This window comes from Sardina pilchardus, chromosome 10 (genome assembly GCF_963854185.1).
Source record: "Sardina pilchardus chromosome 10, fSarPil1.1, whole genome shotgun sequence".
Taxonomy (NCBI): domain Eukaryota; kingdom Metazoa; phylum Chordata; class Actinopteri; order Clupeiformes; family Clupeidae; genus Sardina; species Sardina pilchardus.
Window position 1 is genome coordinate 6,680,908 of NC_085003.1, and position 24,183 is coordinate 6,705,090.

Here is a 24,183-nt window from a genome sequence, read left to right on the forward strand (position 1 = left end):
CTCCATCCAGATAGATAGATAAACTGTGTTTGATGGGAAATTCACCATACCAATAAAATTAATATTGAAGTTATTTGTAGAGCCACACTAAATATCAGAATTGTAAAATTGTGTCTTCCACTGCAATGAAGAATAGCAGATGCTAAAAGTGGTAAGCCCATGTTTAGTTTCATGTTTCAAACACACAGAAGACACTGGCGTACAACTTAAAATTTATTGCCAAGGAAACAATACATTCACTGAAGTCTAGCTGTTTAGCTGGCAAAGTATAGCTGTGGACACTTCAACATTAAGTGAAATGCTCCAGCATGAGTATCATGTAGTATGAAATACCATCATAGAGGCAGGAAGTCTGTAGTGAAATCCATCATCACCAAGACCTTTATTGATACATAACATTCTCTCTAGTGCATTGTTAACACCCATAGTCTTTCTCACATACAGACACACACACACATGCACAAGCATAGACACATGACACCAAGTCTATTAGAGGTGGCCAGATGGGGGTACGAGGCTATTGATAATATGGTCTGTATCGTGATTGATCAGGATGATGAGGTCCAGTGATCTGGGCTTGGGGAGGAGGGCCCTGCATGCGGGGAGGGTGCGGGCCCCTGGGAGCCGGCCATAGCCCTGGGCTGAGCCCTCCAGGCTGGGTAAAGGGTGGGCTTAGGGTGCCCTGGTCCTGCTGCATAGAGCTGGGGTTGTAGTGGTGAGGTGGCGGGGCACTAACAGGAGGCCCTCCATGCTGTGTTAAAGCCCCAGGTGGAGGGTGGTTCATATATGGGGGCAACTGACTAATGATGTGTCCTGGGGGTGGGGTGATGGGTGGAGGTCCAGAAGACATGGGTGGGGCCTGGTTGTACACCAGGTGCGGAGTCCCAGAACTCTGACGGGGCGGATGCTGCATGGGGTGGTTTAGCGGAGGGGGTGGTGGCGGAGGCCCGTAATGCTGTTGCTGCGGCGGCGCCATCATGTGGTGAGGGTGGGACACAACAGGCTGCGCCGGATACTCGGCTGGATGGTGGTGAGCCGGGGGCAGCCCAGGGGGCGTCTGAGGGAGACTGTCACGTGCCGGAGCGGGCACACTGGCGGAGTCATCCTGGATGGGCACGGTGATGAGGTTACTATGCTTGCGCGTGGTCATCGCGGCGATCCGGAATGTCTCCTGTGCGAGAGCCCGTGAGGCTGCCGCCAGGTCTGCAGGCGAGGGGGAGAGTGAGGGGGACGCAGCTGGAGGCTGGCCATAGGACTCGAGGCCCTGCAGCGGAGGTGGGATCAAGGGGTGGGGCTTGGGCAGGTGTGGGGGCGGAGGCAGTCGGAATCGGTCCGGAGGGTCAGCAGCCAGCGGCGGGTGCGGAGGCTCACCTCGGGAGCTTGACGCCTTGACTGACCTCATGTGGCGGTGGTTGATGTGGGCCTGCAGGTCACGCTGGGACAGATAGGTGCGCTTGCATCCCTGCACCACACTGCACATGTAAAGGGAGCCACGCAGACACTGCTCGATGCGCTGGACCGGGTCTGTGCAGCTGTAGAGGGACAAACTAAACTTCGGGTTTAGTACAGGAATTGGAGCCAGCACAACATATATAATAGCACACAGAACATCAGCAACTTTAAACAATGGAACAGATATTCTGTTCAGCATGATCTTTCTCTACACAACACAAACAATTTTTTTGGTCTCAGTCAAGCTATAGTTGAAGTCTGGCCCCTGGGGTCACAAAAGTGTCTCAATTTATTACGAAGCGACCGTTGGAAACAACCATAGTGTCACATTTGATGCAGTATACATTTTAACACATTAACACAATATCTTCTTATTCATTCTATATCAAATATGATCTTATTTCTATCAGCTTATTGAAACAAACTCTTAAGTATTACAAACAAATAAAGCTGGGGGAGGATGTTAGATGCTCACCCTGGACACATCTTGTCATTCTTCTTCTCATAAAGCACAGCACACTCGTAGCAGAATACATGCTTGCAGGGAATCTAAACAGACAAGGCAAACCTAAGTTTACCGGTGAGGTACAAAAAACAATCACTGTCCAGCTACCAATCTATAAACAAAGGTAACTACTACATGTTTAGATATATACAATATTACATAATGGTTACTCAATATGGGCTTACCATACGACCATAGAGTTTTATGGGCAGCCCACACTTGTCACAGCAATGAATAGGTGTATCATCCTTCTCGCCCACCAGATTGAGCTAGAGAGGTTTACAGTACAGAAATAACAACACCCTTTTTAAATATACTTAAACTATGTGCTACAAAAGACACTTGTAGTATATTAGATAAATGAATACCTCTTACTTTATAGTCCCAGAACAGAGGATGAGGGAATCTGCGCTGGCTGCCGAATGCATCCCCTGACTTGCACTCAAATCTCTCTTCTTGCTTGTAGCTAAAACCCTCTGTCCACGAAGCAATTCGCATTAGGTCACATTCTTACACATTTGAATGGAAACAGGCATAGACATGCATTTAGGACAGTAAGCAAAACAATATGCTATGATGCCACAGTTATGTCAGTTACTACAGGGATTCTCAATTTAGCATCTGGAGTATCTCTGTTCCAAAGAAAGAAACCAGGGGGTGTAATCACGAATGGCAAAGACAAATTCAAAGGAGGTTATTTACTGAATGAAAACCAATTGTGTGGCAAAGACAAGTTCAAAGGAGGTATATTGCTGAGTGAAAAGGAACCAATGGTGTCTGAATAGCAGTATATCTCTACACTATCCAAAACTAATTACAGGCGTGATCATGTTTACTTTACCTTCATCTCCTTTTGGGAGCAATCTGCTTATGGATCGCTGAGGCCGCACAGGGGGTTTGCTTCTCACAGCTTGCTTGGACAGCAACTTTATGGGGATCTGTCGACGGACATCAGGACCTCCTAAGGACCCTGAGCCATCTGTACCTTGCAAATCGATATCTGCCAAACAATAATAATAATACAAACAAAACATACAAAAAATAATAATAATAAAAAGATAATCAGCTACTGCCATTGGAAAACGACAAGTAATTATCCTGATGCATTAACTACTGGTTCATTGACATCAGCATAAGAGCCCTTACGAATAACCAGCCGTTTTAAACAGCTTTTGTTTGCATCACAGTACAGAGGTACAGTACAGAGGTACAGTACAGAGGTCTGCTAACTGTTATCACAACAGGTATCGCCCTCAATGACATCAACTGAATGATTCGACTCATAGGAAGCTTGATTAATTTGCCAGTCAGTTATATGATGCCATAAAATAACATTGCACATTGTCAGTTTGTCTGTGCAATCTTGTTATTGCATTGGTATTGATTGCTTACAGAAAATGATGGGAGTAAAATTCTGTTTACGTACTAACATGCTAAAGCAAGTTAATTTCTGCAGGCATTCAGAGAAATTCAAGGATCGTGGACTCGCTGCACGATAATTACATGTGACAATTCGAGAACGTTACGTTACTGAGAGGATTAACGTGCATTTCTCGTCTCGCCATTTAACAAAAAATTATGTTTAGTCATATACACACTCCTATTACACAGCTGGCTAATATGCTAGTTGACAGCGTTGACGTTTGTTCATTATAAGCTAGCTAGAGGGTCTGTCACTCTGTAGCAGCAAAAGCTTGTTTTTAGGATATCTAAATAACGCTAAGACAAAGACCGAGATATCCTTCTAAACAGTTGATTCCCCGTGCATCACTATTAAATTACAAAGCTTGTAAAACTGTTAAGTTTCACATCAACAACTCACCAATTTGATCCATGATTCCACGCAGTGCATGATGGGATAAGATGTTTGACGGGATGTTAGGAGTGGGAGAGGCCAGCCAGAGAAGGGGCTCTGGACCAGCCCATCAGAGACTTTCCCCAGAGCCCATCCTTGCATATGCGAATCCGTTCTTAACAGTTTTCACTCAAGTTGTGATAAAAACAATGCTGGATAAAAAATAATTTCATAATTTAGTCGTTTTTCTGTTTAATGAGGCCAACACTAAGCCACCAATTTCTTGGATAGATAATAGATAGATATAGGCCTACTTTATTGGTCCCCAACTAGGGGAAATCCAAACTTCCAGTTGGTCAGCACCACAATGGTACAAATAACAGTAGGAAAACACATCTAAAGAAAGATATGTTAAAATAAATATGTATATTGGCTTAGAATTTATTTCAAAATAGATAGTTCATTGAATAAAGTAGTTTTGCATGTATAAATTAGGGCTGTCAAAATAACTGATTCATTTCGATTAATTAATTTGAGAAAAGTAACACATGCAGGTGCCCCAGCCAGTCGCGCTACAGATGGCGCCATTACTAGCTTTTTTTCCCCCAGATTTTTTCCCCCCAGATAAGCTATGTCAACAATTCCCGGAACATTGAAAGACCTGGCTACACATGGTAGACATGTAGCCCCACAAGGATGATACAGAACCCTGTTTTTTGTTTTGACCCCACTCCCACCTGCCACACCGGGTCTCTCAAAAGGAGGGTAGGCCGAACACCGTTTTCTGTGAATATCTCAAGAACCGTAGGGCCTAGGATGACTAAGAATATAACTTATTTTGTTATCCTCAACAGGCCATGTCAATGCATTCCATATCCATTCATTTAAAAATGAGATAATCGCAGGTATCTCTGGCTGACATGGTCATTTTCAAAAAATAGGTAGGATCATTATGACACCCCCTGAATACATGTTAAGTTTCGTGGAATTCCTTTGGTGGGCCATCCTCTCCTTAAAACCTCTCTTAATAATGTGCAATAAATTGATTTAGGTAGAGTGGACTTCAATGAAGTTGTAGAAGCATCTCAAGGACCACTGATAGAAGTATGCACCAGAGCTCAATTGCAAGCGTCAAAACAAAGGTCAGAATACTTGTATAAAATTGTATATTTCTTTTATTTTCTTTATACATTTACAAAACACTTCATACACCTGCTTTTTTTGTGGAGAGTTGGAATACTGTGTGTAGATTGATGAGAAAAAAAAATACTTGAATGTGTTTAAAGATGTGTCTGAAACATAGCCTAACAAAATGTGGAAAACCTCTTCTGAAGGGTCTGAAAACTTTCCAGTTGCACTGTATCATGACATGGCTTTTTGTCCAAATGAATTTAGCCATTGTGTTAAAACATAATAATTTAATCATTCTCACACATATACAGTACGCATCCACCCAAGGGACATGATGGGAATTGTTTTTAGTGGTGGACATATATTTTTAGAGATCTGTTTGCGTTCCCTCACTTTTGCATTCCATTACCGTTTTTTCTGATTGGTATTACTTTTTTTGTAACTATTGGCTATTTTTGCAAAACTCTAAGCACAAATAACAAAACCTTTCGCCAAGTTATCAAAACATTGTAGTTCTCTTGCAAAAGCGAACACAGCTTGATAAACTCTCCACACCTTCGTAAAAATGGTGTTTCTGTATCAAACTGTAAACACAAGCCATCATTTACTAAGCACACAATGTTTCAACTACACACTGATGGCATGAATACAAGACACATCTAGCTTTTGCTTTCTCTGTACACAAGGTAGGCTACAGTATGTCAGTTTGAGGTCATACTTTTGTCATAGTTCTGTTAACATACAGGGACCCAAACGTCAAGTATTGGTGTTCACACATCAAAATAAATACAAAGTCAAAAACACAAAATAGTAATTTGAGAGAAAAAAAAAAAAATCTGTCTACATCATGATTTCTCTCTGGGTACGGTCACAAAATTTAATCTACATCGCATGCAATGTCCTCCTGTCCAAGGCACCGGGCTCCTTGTCCTTGTCGTCCTCTCCCTCTCACTCCTTCACCTCCTTGTCCTCTTCCTCCTCCTCTTTCTCCTACTTCTTCACCTCCACGTCCTCTTCCTATAGGCCTCCTCTAATTCTCACTCTTCCTGCTCAATCCATTGTACTCCACACGTACATCTTACCTGTGCCTTATTTACACTGCTTAGGCTGATTGCAAAGTGAACTAATTATCTAAAATAGTTTTCATGATGTCACCGTGCGCCATACAGTTGGTAAAACAGTGTAAATAATGATAAATGTGTGTAAAAGTGTGTGTTACAAAATTGCAAATTGAGTGCAAAGCAGTGTTTGTGCTTTTAGTTTTGCTAACTCATTGAGTGGTTTTGCTATACGTATTAATAGTTTTAGAAATTGTGCTACAAGAATCAAGATTAGCGCTTAAGCATTCAGAAAAATGTAAAGTATTGCTAGGGAAAGCAAAACTATTCCAAGGGAACTCAATACGATACCAGTAAGAATAGATTATGCCAACAATAATTAAATATCGAAAATATAAATAGTGAAGAATACACCAGACCTTTAGGCCTATAAATTCTCAAAGTTCATAAATTGAATAGGCCTACATTTGTACATTTCTATTTCAACTATGACCAACACTATGTTCATGAGCATTCAACATTATTCAATCACATTATTCATGAAGAATTTTCTCACTAAGATCACACACATCAGTCCATCTTCTGCGGAAAGCACCCAGTCATCTCCAGTAGCTCAGGCCAGTTGTCGTACTTGTTATTTGTGCGGTTGTTTGCTATGTGCTGGGAACAGAACACATATCAGTCTGTAAAAACAAAATATTCTAAAATTCAATTGAAAATTAAGAAAGTCACAACAACAGTACCTTCTCAAATGGACTCCTTCCACTGATTCCCTTCCCTCCAGCAAAGACCCAGTTGTCACGAAACTTTAACTTATTGATAGATGCACTTCCAAGCTCAGCAATAAGTCCCCTGGCCTCATCAGTAATCCTGTAAATGATTTCTGTTTCTGATCACAATACTTTTTGAAGATTGATTGTAAAACAACAGCATTTTAGGATTAATGACCAATGTGCAAGGAATCCAAAATTGTTGCCTACTTGGTTGCTCCATCATCATATGTTGCAATCAGCACAAGAGTGTCTTTTTCAACAGCCTTCAGAAATTGTATGAGGCTTTCAACCTCTGCCAAGACAAATATAAGAAATGTTGGGATAATGGCAAAGTGACATTGTGCAATACTGTAAATGTATTGTGAAGGGCAACTTACCGCCATGCCACATGTTAAAGGTGCCTGTTCGAATGAGTTCTCCTGTTCGGGCTATAACAAAAAGAAAACTGTATTTTTAATAAACAATCAAAGAGTAACTGCATGGACACATATTCTGTGAAGTTACTATAAGAGTGTAATGTTTTTCATTTCAAAATCTGATGAATGAAGTACTCAAGTGAGTGCACAGAAAATAATTCTATAAACTGTTAGATTGCTGCTAGGCTATGCTTTTACTAAAAGGAACCTTTGAATTGTCCACATGTCATCTGTGTAAGTCTTTGATTTCTTAATTTCTGTTCTAAGACTTAATTTTCATACCATTGATGACAGCAATGTTGAGTCCATCATCTGCATTTTTCAGTGAACTGCTGAGAATGCTAAAAAAAACAGTAATAAATGCATGTGTGAGTACTGAGTAGATATGTTCTAAGAGAAGATGCAAGTGTCAGAACATGCTAGCCGACCAAATATTAGTCATAGCTACATCAGCTGATGTCTGTAGTAACTCAAGTAAGATAAAACCAATTGTTGGGGGAGGGAATATAAATTACTTGTGAAGGGTATAATTTAGTCGACATCTTGCTTGGTACTTTACCATCTAAATTGTGCAAATATACAATGTCATCATGGATTATTTAGTACAGAGAAAATATACTCACATTTGCCCGTTAAAGCAAATTTTTGGTGGGATAGCATTTGCAGCACCGCTCCTTATGTTAAAAGCAAATGTCCCAATAGGACAACTCTTTGGCAGGCCACATTTGTGTTGACCTGCAAAAAAAGGTCACATGAATAATGAGCTATAATGTCTGCTGTAGGCTACAAACAACCAACAAAGATACTAGATAGAAAATGTTATTTTCATCTTTACGTTTTTCAGAGGCTTGGTGGTAATTGGAAGGGGAGACAAAGGGTGCAAATGCCATCTCTGCAATTTAAGAAAAAGGATGTTATTATTTAATTGTTTGTACACCGACAGACACAGGGCCTGAGGAAGGCAATGCTGCGCCCTACGGAAAAATAGGAACATGCCGTCCCTTGTAATCACAGACTAGGTGCCACCTTCATACATTTTGGTACTGGGCTGCACGAAAAGGGGAAATAATAAAATATTACGGAGCAATCACTACCATGCAACACAGTCAGCCATGCAACACATAATAAAAAATAAATAGATCAAAATTGAATACTGGTTGGAACTAGCCTGGGAACACCCATACGAACATTCGCCAAATTTGCGATTTGCTCTGCAGGTCCGTCTGGCCAAGAGGCCATTGAAGCCCATTTCCAATGCCCTTAAAACAAGGGCATGCAAATACAATTGCTCTGGTATGGACGTGTACTTCTTTGGAATTGAGTAAACAATTGCATTTAAAACCTTTGTTACCAACATTGCTACACTTTAAATTATTTGGTAAGAGTTTAATGTACCAATTTAAGTTTAAGACCCAACTCCCAATTGTACAAATGTGTGGGTCTTCCCAGGCTAGGTTTGATCTAGTTCATTGGTCATTATCTGTTTTCACAGATAGGAAAAGGAAAACTCCTCCGGTGTCTCCTGTCACCCCTGTCTTGTTGCGGGGAGCAATCAGATTTGGTGGGTTTTCACCTTATTACGTGGTCATATGACTGTTAACCGATATCACTGAAAAAATATTTCTTGCTTTCACATCTATTTTCAATGTTATTAGCTTGCCACGGTGTGGGACCCCTGTAGTCAAGGTGCCCTGGGCAGTTGCCCAGATTGCCCATGCCTTCCGCCAGCCCTGCACAAACATACTAAACATTTTACATTAGTATAACTCACCTTTGGATCTTTGCGATGATGTGTTCATATCGAAGTAAATCTCTGGATCTGATGGGAGATAATTTTCTTATTTTTTAACATGTTCTGCACAACAATTAGCTACTTGCATGATATACTATCCAATGATTGCTGAATACCATATGTCATCCAGATAGATTGAATAAACTGTTAAGATCTTGACATAGCACCTGAGATAAAAAGCTATGCACATGCTACAGTATGCATACAGTATGCACAGCTTAGAGATATCTAAATAGACATAAATGGACACATAATAATTAATTATGAGGACTAATGTGATTTTAGAATGTTTCCTACTTCAGGAATACATGTACTTACAGATAATATTTCTGAAGGGGAAAAGGACCATTAAACCAGCCGCAACAATAAGCAATAGCAACACTGTTAAAAACAAAAAGCATAAGCATAAGCATCAGCAAAATACAAGAAAACCAGTATTATGGCTTCCCCCAACTTTGTATTTATGTTTCCCATACTTTTTATAGCGTAGAGTGCTTTGGAAGAAGGCCTAAACTGCATCAATCAAATGTGGCCATGTTCTTTCAAAAGTGAGACTGTAATTTGACAGTCTCAAGAAAAATATTACTGTTATTGATGACTTCAGTAGCTTCAATGACTTCAGACTTGACAAAATTAGAATTTACTTGCAACTGCACCCATGCACTATTGCTTTACATTTTTAGACAATGTCTTACACGCCTTATGTTTAGAGTAATTTTATCATCAACGTGACAGCTCCCTACACCTATAGCTTATTTTTGTTTTGTGTTGGACATAAAAGTTAAAATAGTATTGCCATTTTATTTAGCCGTTGCCTTCTTACCAACATTAAACATTTAGTATAATTGAACTATAAATTCTTAATGTGATGAATGGAAACATTATTACACTGTAAAAGCAAGTCACTCACACATCCAAATAGTCATCCATAAACTTCACTCCCTAACTCACACACACCTCATACCTCACCCCTCACTCAGTTAAAGATGCCTTATTACCATGACTGCCGGGACATTATAATTAAACTCATTACAATCAAATTTCATAACCAGTATTCACTCTTACTTTTCCTCAGTAAGAGAAGGACGTTTTCCGTCTGTGATTATAGTTTAAGTGTTTTAAAACTTTTTAATATGTAAAATATGATATAGTACTGATTTATTTGAAGAATGATTTTAAAGCATTACTGGTGGCAATATGCAGTTGCATACTACTACAGTGAAGAAAACTTGGACTTGACTTGGATTTCCTTGGGCCACCCTGTCTTGACTTGGGACTTGACTGGACTTGATTGTTAAGACTTGAGCATTACTTTTGACCTGCCAAACAGTGACTTTGTCTCATCTCACATAATAAATTCTATCCATTGATATGCCATACCAAACCACATACCATGACATACCAAACAAATTTCCTTGGTACTTACACTTTCCAAACTTTCTTTTTTTACGTAATGTTGTTGGTCCTATAGGAGGGCACAGAGAGAGAGAGGGGGGGAGGGGGGGCGAAAACGGTGGTTGTGAGTAAATCAGTTAACGGATGTATACAGTATGCGTACTGGAGAGTAATGTCAACGAGTGAGGGACAGCCTACCTCTCCGTAAATAGAGCGTCATGTCCATGCAAAATAAGTTCTTCTGCTGCAGGAAAAAGTTTTAGAGCAAGGAAGTTTACTCAGAAATATTTGCATGTCATCACAGTTGATGTCTTGTGACTAAACCAGTCTTGGGCTGCACACTTAAGTACTTAGCGGAAAGGTAGGCTACATGCAGGTTAAGGTGTTTTTGGCGATATGTTCATATTTTATTCTTGTAAATAGCAAACTTCTTGAGAGTTATGTTAAGTGTGCACAATGAAAAAGCATTCGTTGTGGAGGTGAAGGATTACGTGTTCATAACCAAAGGTGCTCAGGCAGCGCAGTCCTTTCCAAGGCCAAATGCAGAGTCTGAAAGTGGACCCAGACTAAATATTTTGAGCTGCTCACTCACTGATGAGTGCTCTGTTTATTTTTCTTTAGAGCACATATCATCCCTCTTGATTATTAATGCGAAAATAAGCGAGAAAAGCTATCGCTAGTTTAGAATTGTTGCAACCTCACAGATGGAAGAAAGACACTGCCATGCGCAAGTGAAATTCTCAAGCAATCAGTAATTTGCATTAGTCAGTCAGCAGGTGATAATTGACATTTTAATGTATTACTGTAAAAAGAACTAACAAAACATGTAGGCTATTGTGAGTTAAGGAAGAGCCTGCACACTACAGCTATTCAGGTGAATTAAATATGTTGGCATAACATGAGGGATGTATTTCTTTACAAAAGAAATATATAATAATTATGGATTGAAAATAGGTCATAGACCAAACGATGATTGAGACCATAAGAAAATGAACATATCATAAGTCTATCAACACATGTGTTTTTCAAAGGTCAGGATTATCAAGCTCTAAAATAGATTATAGATACATTATATAGAGCTAAAAGAATTCCGTTTGTCAAATATACCCAAAATGTCTTGTGCAGTTATCAGTTTTTGTCTGCATGCATAAAGGCAGACGTTTTTATCGGCTCGAGATGCTATACATTTCTTCAAGGTTGGCAGGTCTGCAATAGGCTATACTAACCAGAAAAGTGGGCTTAAATCAAGTAGCCTATGTTTTCAGTGCACAATAGTGTATTGACGGAAGTATGCTGGTTGAGAGACAGAGTTTTACATAATTTTAGTGAAGAGACACAAACATAACTGGAGAGAGAGAGAGGTACAAACAGTAGCCTATAATGAAGTGATAATGAGCATGATTCTGAGTGACGTCACTCAACATCATCAACGTTTCATGATACAATTTCAAACAAACAATAAAAGGTCTTACCCTTACATAATGTCTACTTCTGCTTAAGTTGCACCGATCCTTCTGCTATCCAGGGTTTTGTTGGTTGACAGTCTTACAACCTCTGATCTCGACTACCAGGCAGATCCAGTTTTCTTGCATCTACCTATTTAAACCCCTCCCTGGACTGCAAGTTGCCTGTGAATGCTCAAAGCCCTACAAGCTCAATGTGAAGATAAGCACAAGGAGATTGGGATGCTGAATGCAAAGCATAATCAGGTCACCGCCTCTGATAAAGACAGTCAGTCATATTTGTTTTGAAAACCTTGACTGATAATATTGCAAAGACATCTTGACAGACACATTTTGATATGAAGAATACATTTGCAAAGGCACCGCAAAAGAATATAGTCTTCAGTAAGACATTCCTAAATGTGGAGATTACTCACTGGCACTCCTGCATTCCTTTCATTGTGATTCTTTCCAGCTTGACAGGTTCTCATCATGCGTTGCTGTACTAATGCTAGGTGTGGACTGTGCTTTGCTACTTCCACCACCACTTTCTGCTATACCCCACTTTCTGGGGACCATAGCAGATTCATAATTCTTATAAACACTGCATAATACATTATTTGACTACAGACTTCTTTTTTTTTTTTAAAGGTTATTTTTTGGGCTTTTTATGCCTTTAATTGGATAGGACAGTATAGAGAACGACAGGAAGCGAGTGGGAGAGAGAACTGGGGTGGGATCCGGAAAGGACCACGGGGCGGGAATCGAACCCGGGTCGCTGGCATTTGGTGCAGGTGCCCCAGCCAATTGCGCCACGACTGGGGCCTGACTACAGACTTCTGAGATGTGATGTTAAATCCTGGATCACAGACTACCTGATGGAGAGACAACAGTTCATCATTGACATCAAGTTTTCGAGTTTTGTTAGTACGCCTATATCAGGGATGGACAGGAGGACGAATACAGGAACCTGGATGACTGTACAATGGTACAGGCTCAACCGGTCGGCTTTATTTCCTGAGAAGGCTGTGGTCATTCAATGTCTGTAAAAGCTCCTCTGGATGTTTTACCAGCCTGTCATTGCCAGTGTCTTATGCATGTTTTGCTGCTGGGGAGGTAGCATTCAGAGGAGGGATGCTGGGTGACTGAACAGGCTGGTAAGCTGACTCTGTTGTTGACACTGAGCTGGAGTCACTCACAACAACTGCAGAGAAACGGACTATGAGCAGGATGCTGGTGATCATGGATATCCAGGGATAGACAAAAATGCATCAGAGTGTATTTGGAAATAAAATACCAAAATACCTAACTTATAAATGTATCAAAATGAAATGCCAAATAAAACAAAGCTGTCGAGCCATGTATCAAAATAATGCTGTATTTTGTATTTTGAAAATAAAACTAGACAGTAAAAAAACCCTTTGAAACTATGAAATCTATCAGTGTACACTGGTGAGTTGCTTAATGTCTGACTGACAGCAACAAACTTTTTCTACCTGACATGACCCCCCGACCCCCTTGTCACTGACATCCCATAACGCCCCATTGTGGATACGACAATTTTGGGTATACCAAAGTTGTATGTTAGAATTGTATGGGTTCCCAGCATAAAGTACTGCCAGATGCTTGCAACTGCCATAATATAAATTAGCATTGTTGTTAATCTTACCTCTTGCAGACCAAGGAAGCCCTTCAGCCTCTCAAGCTCGGTCTTTATATCTTGTGGCACCTCGATCTAGTTGTACAGAGGGTTGTAAATACAGATAAAAGTAGTTTTAAAGTAACTCCTATTCAAATAACTTTTCCTTAATGACTTGTAAGGATATTTTAATTTACTTGATGCTTGGTAATAGATGGTCTAGGCCTACATTGCATCAGCAGCAATGACTCGATGACTAATTCAAATGAATGACAAGAATGACTGAAGAAACCTGCTGGAACTTAAGAAGAACAATAGTGGGCGCTGCTGCAAGAGGTAATTTGGAGTTGAACTTGAACTCGCCTAATGTCGTACTCACGGGCGGGGCCAAAGTTCGGCTGCACCCAGGCTAACTGTTTTATGCAATATGGTTTAATAAATTGGACAGCCCTGACTTCTCATTTCTTACAGTGTATGATGTCATCACGCTACGTCTCAGAGAGTATTTTACAACATATTCAAATTAGAAAATATAATACACAGGGAAGTATTTTGATACAAAACATGGAGGTACCTCCCGAACAGATACCTGAAGTCATTTTTGTACCGTCAGCTGCTGGGTTTCTCAACAAACTAAGCCATCTACCATCCCTGTCCATACACAAGAACACATGTGTATTTATGTTATCATCTATTTATTATGTCATGTTTTTATGTGTTTTTGTGTGAATGTGTATGTGTTGGTTACCTGTTGTGAACCAAATTGCCCCTTGAGGGCATTATTACAATTCAGTTCACTTTGTCTGCTGTCCACCTGATATCAGCCCATACACAATTTGGACTCTTATAACTTATTCCCTCTTATATTGTTCTTAGAGTAGGTTATTTAATGTTGTTAAGAAATTATATTATGAGTACAGTGTAGGCAGGGATTTTTTTAGATTTATAAATAGATAAATGGCCAGGTTACAACAACTGGTTCCATCATTCCCCCCCTTGATTTCCCTGCTCTGCTTCTCCTGGTCAGTCTACGTCTTATATCCCCCATTCCCCGCATTCGCCGCTTTATAACCCCAGCTGGACAAGCTGGTCTGTGACTAGTGCCAATGTATGGCTGCAGGACCTAGTCATGTTTCTCTCATGTTGTTCAATGTACTGACTATATACTTCTGCCCCCCCCCCCCCCCCCCCCATATGTTTAGACATGCTGGTGCTGTAATTTCGTTACTTGTACAATGACAATAAAGGCTACTACTATCTATAGCCTCTGTCTGGCGTGTTACAGTAAATTGAACATGCTGGGTTGCACTAAGGGCTTTATTCACAAAGTTAAAGTACGCTGGATACACCAGTCCAACAGAAACAACACAGGTTGCCTTGTTAGAGAAACAGTGTCTGACTGGTGGAACAGGATGTCCCATATACCCAGGGGCAAAGGGGGTTTTACAGACATGGGCTGCTGTAAATGTTTGTCATGCAAAAATAAAATCTAGGATGTCCCAGGATCTCAACCTGGGTGGACAACCCGGTCAATAAGCTGCTGTTTGTGTGTTATCACCCTTTTTATGTCCCATTATGGACGAATATATTATGAGGTGAATAGGGTAAAAAATTTAACAAATAGATATCTTCACAAAAAATCCTCAGATGATTATTTACATTAAGGCAACACTTTTTTGTATTGCAAGTGTTTTAAAAAAAAATACATCATGTACAAATATGTAATTGAGGCATCATACACTTAAATGAAATATCCTATAAAAAGTTTGGCCTGTACCTTATGGGTAAATACAGTAAAAAACAGCCTGGCTGAGCCTAACCTATATATTTTCTAGGATCTTACACCCTGTAGATATGATTTGATATGTGCTGAGACAAATCTCCTTCTTCCACAGCATTGGAAAATGCATCTCTCTAGTATTTGCATTGTATTAATGCATTGATTCTCAATGTGCACCCATGTAATTTAGGTTAGTGTAACCCAAAATTGTCCCATGTTAACATTCATTTTTATATTCAGCATAGCCGGACCTTTTAAAAGTATTATCTTACAGTGAGTAATCATCTGAGGCATTTTTGTGGGATTATCTATTTATTAAAATTTCTACCCTAGAGAGGGTGATAACACACAAACAGCAGCTTATTGACCAGGTTGTCCACCCGGGTTGTGATCCTGAGACACCCTACATTTTATTTTTGTATGACAAACTTTTACAGCAGCCCAATGTCTGATTTCCCCTGATGTTGCCCCTACTACAAAGAAAGGAGGCCGATGACTTGACTCTGTTGACTTGAGAGAGCTCAAGGCTAAGGTGGTGCCGGATGGCTTTCCACTGTGGAAGAAAAGGTTACAGTTTAGAGGGGAAACAATGTTTTCTTAGATCTTCAAGTGCTGATCATTTAGGTGCCACTTCACAGCTCCACAAGTTGACAACATTCACCAGCTATGATGGTGTGTTTCGAGTTTCACGCTGGCATCAGGGCCCAGCTGTTTCCAGAGAACAATGTCTTTGATCCTGCTGTCATTCAAGCACTGCCACCTACAGACCTGCCCAAACTCCGCTGTGTTTGTGTGTGTGTGTGTGTGTGTGTGTGTGTGTGTGTGTGTGTGTGTGTGTGTGTGTGTGTGTGTGTGTGTGTGTGTGTGTGTGTGTGTGTGTGTGTGTGTGTGTGTGCGTGCGTGCGTGCGTGCGTGCGTGCGTGTGTGTGTGTGTGTAGCTGATATGGCCCACCATGAATGGAATTCCACAAAACTTGGAGACCAACATGACAAAATTCGGCTCTGCCCGCTGCTGCCATCTACAGTCTACTCAAACTATTGCTTCACTGTGGTTGGACCAGAACGTTCGTTCAGAGCCCATTCTTACCACGGAAGACATTTTCGTGCGGACTCTGAATCAGCCGCTGCATTTCAAGGGAAGTGGGAGCCAAGGTAAACTTCATCCCATGTTTATTCTTAGTTACATGTTTCGTGTTAGTCTGGCAATGTCTACATTTTAAAGTCTGAAACTTTTTCTACATGAGCTACCTCTATTACATTTTATTTAGTCTATGAATTTTCTGTGTCATGAGATTGTATCTAGTTAGCATAGATAGCTAATAGCTGCACATGGTGCATTTCACGTTAACGTTGCCCTTAAACGTGTACTGTACATGATACATATCGCTAACTTACTGACCATGTAAGATTTACTCAGTTAGACTCCCACCAGTCAAGGTTAGCTCCAATTTATCAAAGTGATGGATGCCCAACGGTGTTATGTTCTGCCAGTTTGAGACATTGTGAAATTGGACAACGTTGTTTAACGTTATCGCATGAATATGTTAACGTTAGCCATAAGTTACTGTGCTGTCAAATCAAGATCTGTACAGCTACCTCTAAGTGATGACAAAACGATTCTTTAATTGTAGGACAGCGCGGGGTGTATTATTTATCTGCCTGTTCTGCAGTTATAACGTTAGAACGATACAAATTTGGGATAAGAGATGCTACTGCTAATGTTAGGAGATGTCTCTCACCCACTTTGTTGTGGATATCGTGTTGCTGTGGAAACCGCATGCCGCTGTTTTGTGCCACAAGACTCAAATCCGCATAAACCCGGCCATTCGCTTTAAAAGTTACAATAGTTTGTTTTTATGAAATTATTACCGGTATTTTAATTCACATAATAATCACTACATTGTTTGTAAATAGATGGCAACTACAAAGGTTCCCGAGGTTCGCGACACCACCAGGATTGAGAGAATTGGTAAGGATGGACTTTTCTTGGTTTTTTAGATGGAGGAGAGATTATTTTCATATTTGATTAGTTTTGCATTGAAAATGCTTGAATGAAATATGACTTGCTTTTTTAATATAATTGAATGAATAAACAGAAGAAAAAAAAAAAACCTGTGAACATTTTGATTTTGTTCGTTATTAGGAGCCCATTCACATATCCGTGGTCTTGGACTGGATGATGCCTTGGAACCCCGACAGGTGAGAGTCTGAGCACCTGCAATCAGACTAGACATAATTAGTCTGTGTTGTCTGTAGTGAGTGGATTATGTGAAGTTGTTTAAAAAGTTTCCCTGTTGTTTTCTAGGTTTCACAGGGGATGGTTGGTCAACTGGCATCAAGAAGGGCTGCTGGGCTCATTTTGGAAATGATCAAAGATGGCCACATCGCAGGTCGTGCTGTTCTCATCGCTGGGCAACCTGGCACAGGAAAGACAGCTATAGCTATGGGTATGTCTTGACCTTAACAGAACACTCACCACTATGTTGTTATCCAAGAGTTTGAACACCGAAACGTGCCATGCTTCATTCTCTGATATGAAGGCCATTTCACAAAAACAGAATTAAGAAATCCAAGAGGAAAAGCGGGTCTTGACCTAACGGCTAGGCATCCCAGTTCAGCGTGTTTCATAAATGCCAAGCCAGGATAAGTAGATGCTGCTAGGTCAAGCCAGGTGTGAGTAATTTAGGATACATGCATGTGAGCGAATATAGCCCATGACCCACACCAAGAAAGCAGCAGTTTTGTTCACATTGCATTCTAAAGATTTTGTGCTTTGTTCTTATTGGTCAGGTATTGCCCAGTCTCTTGGACAAGATACACCCTTCACTGCACTGGCTGGGAGTGAGATCTTTTCCCTTGAGATGAGCAAGACAGAAGCTCTAACCCAGGCCTTCCGGAAAGCCATCGGCGTCAGGATTAAGTGAGTGCTAGTGAAGTGCTTCTCTTAATGAATCCATCATCCCGTTTCTCTTGTACTCTTCAGCCAAACAGGCCTGAATTGCATTTTCTATTTTAATGTTGGTTTCCTCAACAATGTCAGGCCTAGCCAATAGGGCTCGGGCACACGCCTTGCATTCTAGAAATATTGCCGCCATGTTGGTAGCGCACCGAACGTAATATCATTCAGATGCAGAAAACAAGAAGCAGAAATATAGTATTTGCGATTCTTTTCCTCTTGCGATCGTGGGTTGCGCTGTTACAACCCACTACACAGCAACATACGACCAAGAAGGAAAAAACTAAGTAACAGGAACATACTAATAGGTGGGAGTAAATCCATAGAAATCCATAGTAAACTAAGGAGTGAGGCTGCCAATATGGCTGTGCCCGCGAAGTTTTCACGTCATGATCCCGAGCCCTATTATTTAAAGGAATATTTCGGTATTTTACACTTTAAGCCCGTTTTCTGTATTGCCTAGCATGAACACGAGTGTTTGACACCGAAATATCGACGATTGAGCCTGTTTGTGCATTTCGGCAACTTTAGAATGTTCTCTGTATGGCGTTAACATTGCTCCCTATGTGCATAAACTATTCTGTCCTTAAAACACCCCTAAACGTTCGTTTTTAAAAATGTGCAGCTCACCGAGTGGTTACTGGTCTTCAATGATCTTCTATAGCAAGTTTCGCAGTGAAATTCAAATTCTGTTGTGTTATATTAGGCAAACACGGTTGTGAGTTATCTGAAAAATTACTTCCGGGATTTCGAAAATCCCTGATAAACTATGACTGAAGCTACATTTCGCTGTCAAACTTGCTATAGAAGATCGTTGAAGACCAGTAACCACTCGGTGAGCTGCACATTTTAAAAAACGAACGTTTAGGGGTGTTTTAAGGACAGAATAGTTTATGCACATAGGGAGCAATGTTAAGGCCATACAGAGAACATTCTAAAGGTGCCGAAATGCACACACAGGCTCAATCGTCGAGATTTCGGTGTCAAACACTCGTTTTCATGCTAGGCAATACAGAAAACGGGCTTAAAGTGTAAAATACCGAAATATTCCTTTAAGGGTTGGAAATCCATAACCTATTTTCAGTAGACACCTCTAATGTTGTAGAAGCTTTAGACACAATGTCAAAAACTGTGTGCAATGCACTTAGTTTACATGTATATGATTTGGCGTTACCGACTGGGTTTGCAGGGAAGAGACTGAAATCATTGAGGGAGAGGTGGTGGAGATCCAGATCGACAGACCAGCCACCGGAACTGTAAGTCATGCTTTGTTATGATAGCTGTATTGTATGTTTACTTTGGATTCAGCCTGATGCGAATTCAAAGTGGTTACTCTTATATTAGGAATGCGTCATGAGTTGTTAAGGGGGGTGAAAGAACAGCCATTAGTATCATTACTCATCAAATTAATTTAAGGGCTTCTGCATTTCTCTCTTAGGGAGCCAAAGCTGGCAAGCTGACCCTGAAGACTACAGAGATGGAAACTATCTATGACCTGGGCAGCAAAATGATTGAAAGCCTGACCAAGGAGCGTGTCCAGGCTGGGTGAGCTAACAGCCCTTTGTGGTTCATTCCGTATAAACCTTGTTAATAGTTTATATTATATATATATATATATATATATATATATAATATAATATATAGGAAATTACGGTAAGCTTAAAGTGTTCTGCGTTTAATATATATACCTTCTTCTCCAAATGTAGAGATGTCATCACCATCGATAAAGCCACTGGGAAGATCAGTAAATTGGGACGCTCCTTCACAAGAGCTCGAGATTATGATGCCATGGGTGCTCAGGTGAGCTGACGGCCTTTTTGAACCTTGTGCCTTCTCATTATGTACAGGAGTGCCATTCGCTGTGTGCTGGCTCTCACAGCCTTTCCTTTGGTTTTAGACGCAGTTTGTCCAGTGTCCAGAAGGGGAGCTCCAGAAGCGTAAGGAGGTCGTTCACACGGTGTCCCTTCACGAGATCGATGTCATTAACAGCCGCACACAGGGCTTCCTGGCTCTCTTCTCAGGTGTGTCCTCCTCACTTTGGCTACAAGTCCAGGAGCTCTGCAGACTGATGTCCTGGGGTGCCTCTCATCATGCCTCCTCGATCCTCGATGCTCGATCCTCGAGGGGCGTTCCCACTGATCTATAACTAACACTGGATAGACTATCCCATTGTTTCCCCCCGATCATTCTTTATGTAGATCAGTGAGGATCGAGGCATCGAGGAGCGAGGGAGGACGTATAAACGCTGCATGAAACGCACCCCTGGTGTCTTAACTGATTGATTTCCTCACTGCTTTGCTCCGGACAGGTGACACTGGAGAGATCAAGTCGGAGGTTCGAGAGCAGATCAATGCTAAAGTGTCTGAATGGAGAGAAGAGGGCAAAGCTGAAATCATTCCTGGGGTGAGTGGATGGAGAGTGTGTGTGTGAAGGGGGGGGGGGGGGTCTGTGCCCACATTACATTTGAGGTTGTGAACTTTTTTTGTTATTGTTGTCTAAAACAGTTTAGGGGACTGGCAAATAGACTGTTTGTAAAGTTCTTTTCTACTGCTCTGACCACTTACCACTTTACAGAGTAACTTCTCACATGTTCTCATTCACTCACACATTCATGCGCAGTAGAGTAAGTTTGGTCTGTCTGGTTTAAGGAGTTTAAAGGAGTCTGGTCCTCTGTCTTGTTGCAGGTACTCTTCGTTGATGAGGTTCACATGCTTGACATGGAGTGCTTCTCCTTCCTGAACCGTGCCCTTGAAAACGACCTCTCGCCAGTGCTCATCATGGCCACTAACAGAGGCATCACTCGGTATGCTGGCTGAGCACCACCCAAACTCAATATAGCTATTCAAGCACTCATGCCACATACAGATTCCAGGACAGAGATGAAGGAACTTATGTTAGTTGTGGATAACCTTATCAATTAATCATTGAACAGTTCATATATGTCTTTGTATCTCTCATGCCAGCATTCGTGGAACCAACTACCAGAGCCCACATGGAATCCCCATTGATTTGCTCGATCGATTGCTGATCATTGCCACCTCTCCCTACACAGAGAAAGAGACCAGGCAAATTCTTAAGATCAGGTAAGAGACAATAATCTTTATGTATGAACAGAAAATAAATACTTTTTTTTGTAAAGCTCTTTTATCACAAGCACTTTGGTTTGTATGTGTGTATGTTTTGTCTGTGGGTGGATAGATACATACTTTATTGATCCCCAAGGGGAAATTCAAGGTGGTGCTTGTAGTTGACATTTTATCCGAAGTTGTAGATATTAGAGATCTTCCTTCCCAAGGACATGAAAAGGATGTTTTCTGATGTGCACTGTGTGTGTGTGTGTGTGTGTGTGTGTGTGTAGGTGTGAGGAGGAGGATGTGGAGCTGAGTGAGGAGGCACACACCGTCCTGACACGCATTGGAATGGAAACCTCTCTTCGTTACTCCATCCAACTTATCAGCACTGCTGGCCTGGTTTGTCGCAAGCGTAAGGTAAGCAACAGTGCCCAAATCCAGGAAATGTGGTGTATTAACACATAAAAAGGACTAATTTATCATAAAGAATATTCATGGCACAGAAGCCCTGTCTTGTTTAAGATCATTATATTTAAAGGATCAGTTTAAGAGTTTCTTGCTGCCTGTTCTTCTCTGTAGTCCTTGTACTCGTATTTCCACAACACGTATCACCACATTGTGAGCGCTATGTTAAACCGCTGATATGTTACCTAGGGCACAGAGGTGCAAGTGGAAGACATCAAACGGGTGTACTCGCTCTTCCTGGACGAAGCACGCTCGTCACAGTATATGAAAGAATACCAAGACTCCTTCCTTTTCAATGAAGCACGTACGTATAACCCACCCTTTCAAATCTGCACTCTGTTTCAAGAGCAACTTAGGAAGATTAGACGACAGGAACAGTTAAGATCCTCGCCTAGCTCCTAACTGGCGAATTTAGGGAGGAACTCCTAAAAATAATGGGCGTGTCACTCCTAACTTTATGACTCCTAATTTTTTTCACTAAAAGTTATTCACAAAGCATTTTAAACTTAAAAGTAGCTCCTAAGTCTAGGACAGCGTAAAAGAACTCGAGAGGACTTCTAACTCACTAAGACCTATTCACAACCCGCTTTTAGTGGCATTTCACGTCGCGATGTTTTGAAATGACCGTGCAGTGCAGGAGCTCGCTGTCATGCAAGGGAATAAATGTGCATTGCAACTAAGGATGCAAATGCAATAATGCCACTGACAACCAAAACCACCATTGCATGTAAACTAAATGTAACGTGTCATTGTGCCTAATTAAATTAAATCGCTTCTCTCTTTGCAAATAGAGGCTACGTGTTTTCATACAGATTAATTTAAAACATGTTGCAAATATACTGCTCCAGTCCATATAGTGTTTCATTAAGCCTAGGCTTGCTTTACTCTTTATTCATTAAGGCTATGCCTATTTATTCATCATCTTCCATCCTTCACAGCCCGACATAGCGCACGCATTCTCACCAGCTAAGACCTAACACCTGTCACTCAACTCGTCATTGTAGGGGAGGTTTGCCATCATTCCCGTGTTATAATCACCAGCCAATCAAGGTGGTCACTTTCATCAAGCTCGTGCATGAGTAATGACGTCAACCATAGCAACGAAGACTCACTTTTAGTTTAGGAGTGGGCGTTTCTCCTTACTAAAAGTAGGTCTGAAAGGCTTTGTGAATAACTTTTAGGGGAAAACTCCTAACTAAAATCTTCTAGCGCGATTTAGGAGTACTCTTAGTGGTAAGATAAAATGCTTTGTGAATACGGGCCCAGCACTGCAGGAATTAACGAGTGTTTCTTTCTTTTGCAGAAGCTCCTCAGATGGATACCTCATAATAGTTCTCATACAAGATGCCTTTTTTGTACTATGTTCTGCAATGTGATCTCATTTTCCAATGGACTTCAAACCTTCCCCATTTGTTCCAACCCTGAGAGGACTTACCTCTCTGGGCTACTGAATATCTCAACACAACAGTCAACATGACAGCTTTCATCCAGATTGGGTGTGGGATCTAAGCGCATCCCTTTCTGGACAGCTTTGATTGGTGTGAGTTGAGACATCTACGTTTACGTAGTGGTTACACAACATTTATTGATGTTTTTAAATGAAAACAAATGACACTGTTGAAGAATAAAAGTCTGCTCTGAGCAGCAAACCTTTTCTAACAAGTTGAAATGCTCTTGGTCTGTTCTGATGGGTTTCTAGTGCTTTCCAGATTGCTTCTAAACTGGTGACATTTTAAGAAATTCTAATTTGGAACTGTTACCTTTGTGTCTTGCCCGAGGTTGTTGTTGCTCAGTAGAGCTATGCAGTTGTGAGCTACCCTTAAACTAAAAAAGAAAGAACATTTTAAGCTCTGGCTGTTTGAATAACACTTGTGACAGTCTATGTTATTGAGTTGCCTTGCTAGAATACCTTGTACACTCCCTTAGGATTGTGGGTCTAAATCATTACATTAGATAGGGCCAGATAATTACAGTGAAAACTACTCCAAATGTTCTCATACTATACACAATGTTCATACCAATTTTGCATGAATTTCCATCATTGAAAATGGCAGTGAAGTGATTAAACGGTCAAGTGATCGAAGTCGTTGGAACTGTCTGTATCTTTGTAGACCTTTTATCATTTCTATAAAAAAAATCACAAAACCCTGTTTGCACACCCCAGGGTTCCCTGGAAGACACTTTCATGACCACTGAATTAAATCACTTACCTTAAGGTAGTTTCTAAAAAACAATTTTGGCACTTAACCACCGTGTGCTAGGCTGGGTGAACCCTGCCTGAACTTCCGGGGAATTTGAATTTCGTCCGGCAGCTCAGGCTGGAAACCAGCAGATCTATTTTTGCTGTTTACTGCCAGAACCTTTGGTTCCAATCAGAAACGGCCATACTCTAGTCCTGGCACGCTATTGGCCGGTGACGCGACAATAACGAAACTTAAGCGACGCAAAGTGCAGTAGAAACAAAGCGCAGTCTCCCTAGACTAATGTTCAATCTTAAAAGATTGAGTTTAGTA

At 40.9% G+C, this 24,183-nt stretch overlaps 3 protein-coding genes across 5 annotated transcripts; 1 reads left to right on the plus strand and 2 right to left on the minus strand.

The window, feature by feature from the left end:
- Window positions 1-217: 217 nt before the first annotated feature.
- Window positions 218-3,866, minus strand: LOC134094707 (E3 ubiquitin-protein ligase Hakai). Of its 2 annotated transcripts, XM_062548332.1 has the most exons (6): window positions 3,780-3,866; window positions 2,799-2,957; window positions 2,333-2,433; window positions 2,143-2,226; window positions 1,928-2,001; window positions 218-1,547 (listed from the first exon to the last, which is right to left on the minus strand). In XM_062548332.1, the coding sequence occupies exons 1-6, from the start codon at window positions 3,790-3,792 to the stop codon at window positions 518-520; spliced, it is 1,461 nt and encodes a 486-aa protein (XP_062404316.1). In that variant the 5' UTR covers window positions 3,793-3,866; the 3' UTR covers window positions 218-517. The 2 variants fall into 2 exon arrangements, with proteins under 2 accessions (XP_062404316.1, XP_062404317.1); XM_062548333.1 differs by lacking the exons at window positions 2,799-2,957; window positions 3,780-3,866 and having other exon boundaries at window positions 2,326-2,428.
- Window positions 3,867-4,915: 1,049 nt separating this feature from the next.
- On the minus strand, window positions 4,916-11,904 carry zgc:101783 (uncharacterized protein LOC447883 homolog). Of its 2 annotated transcripts, none has more exons than XM_062548345.1 (12): window positions 11,796-11,904; window positions 10,516-10,561; window positions 10,349-10,387; window positions 9,241-9,303; window positions 8,902-8,949; window positions 7,966-8,022; window positions 7,754-7,865; window positions 7,413-7,471; window positions 7,092-7,142; window positions 6,922-7,006; window positions 6,685-6,811; window positions 4,916-6,601 (listed from the first exon to the last, which is right to left on the minus strand). In XM_062548345.1, exons 2-12 carry the CDS (start codon window positions 10,541-10,543, stop codon window positions 6,512-6,514), a joined length of 759 nt encoding a protein of 252 aa, XP_062404329.1. In that variant the 5' UTR covers window positions 10,544-10,561; window positions 11,796-11,904; the 3' UTR covers window positions 4,916-6,511. The 2 variants fall into 2 exon arrangements, with proteins under 2 accessions (XP_062404329.1, XP_062404330.1); XM_062548346.1 differs by having other exon boundaries at window positions 11,790-11,880.
- A 4,322-nt stretch (window positions 11,905-16,226) lies between these two features.
- LOC134094539 (ruvB-like 2) lies at window positions 16,227-23,332 on the plus strand. Its single transcript, XM_062548104.1, has 15 exons — window positions 16,227-16,330; window positions 17,093-17,147; window positions 17,322-17,377; window positions 17,484-17,625; window positions 17,969-18,098; window positions 19,324-19,390; window positions 19,573-19,679; window positions 19,841-19,934; window positions 20,032-20,155; window positions 20,443-20,537; window positions 20,819-20,937; window positions 21,098-21,217; window positions 21,493-21,622; window positions 21,860-21,974; window positions 22,974-23,332. Exons 2-15 carry the CDS (start codon window positions 17,093-17,095, stop codon window positions 22,997-22,999), a joined length of 1,380 nt encoding a protein of 459 aa, XP_062404088.1. The 5' UTR covers window positions 16,227-16,330; the 3' UTR covers window positions 23,000-23,332.
- Window positions 23,333-24,183: the final 851 nt, after the last annotated feature.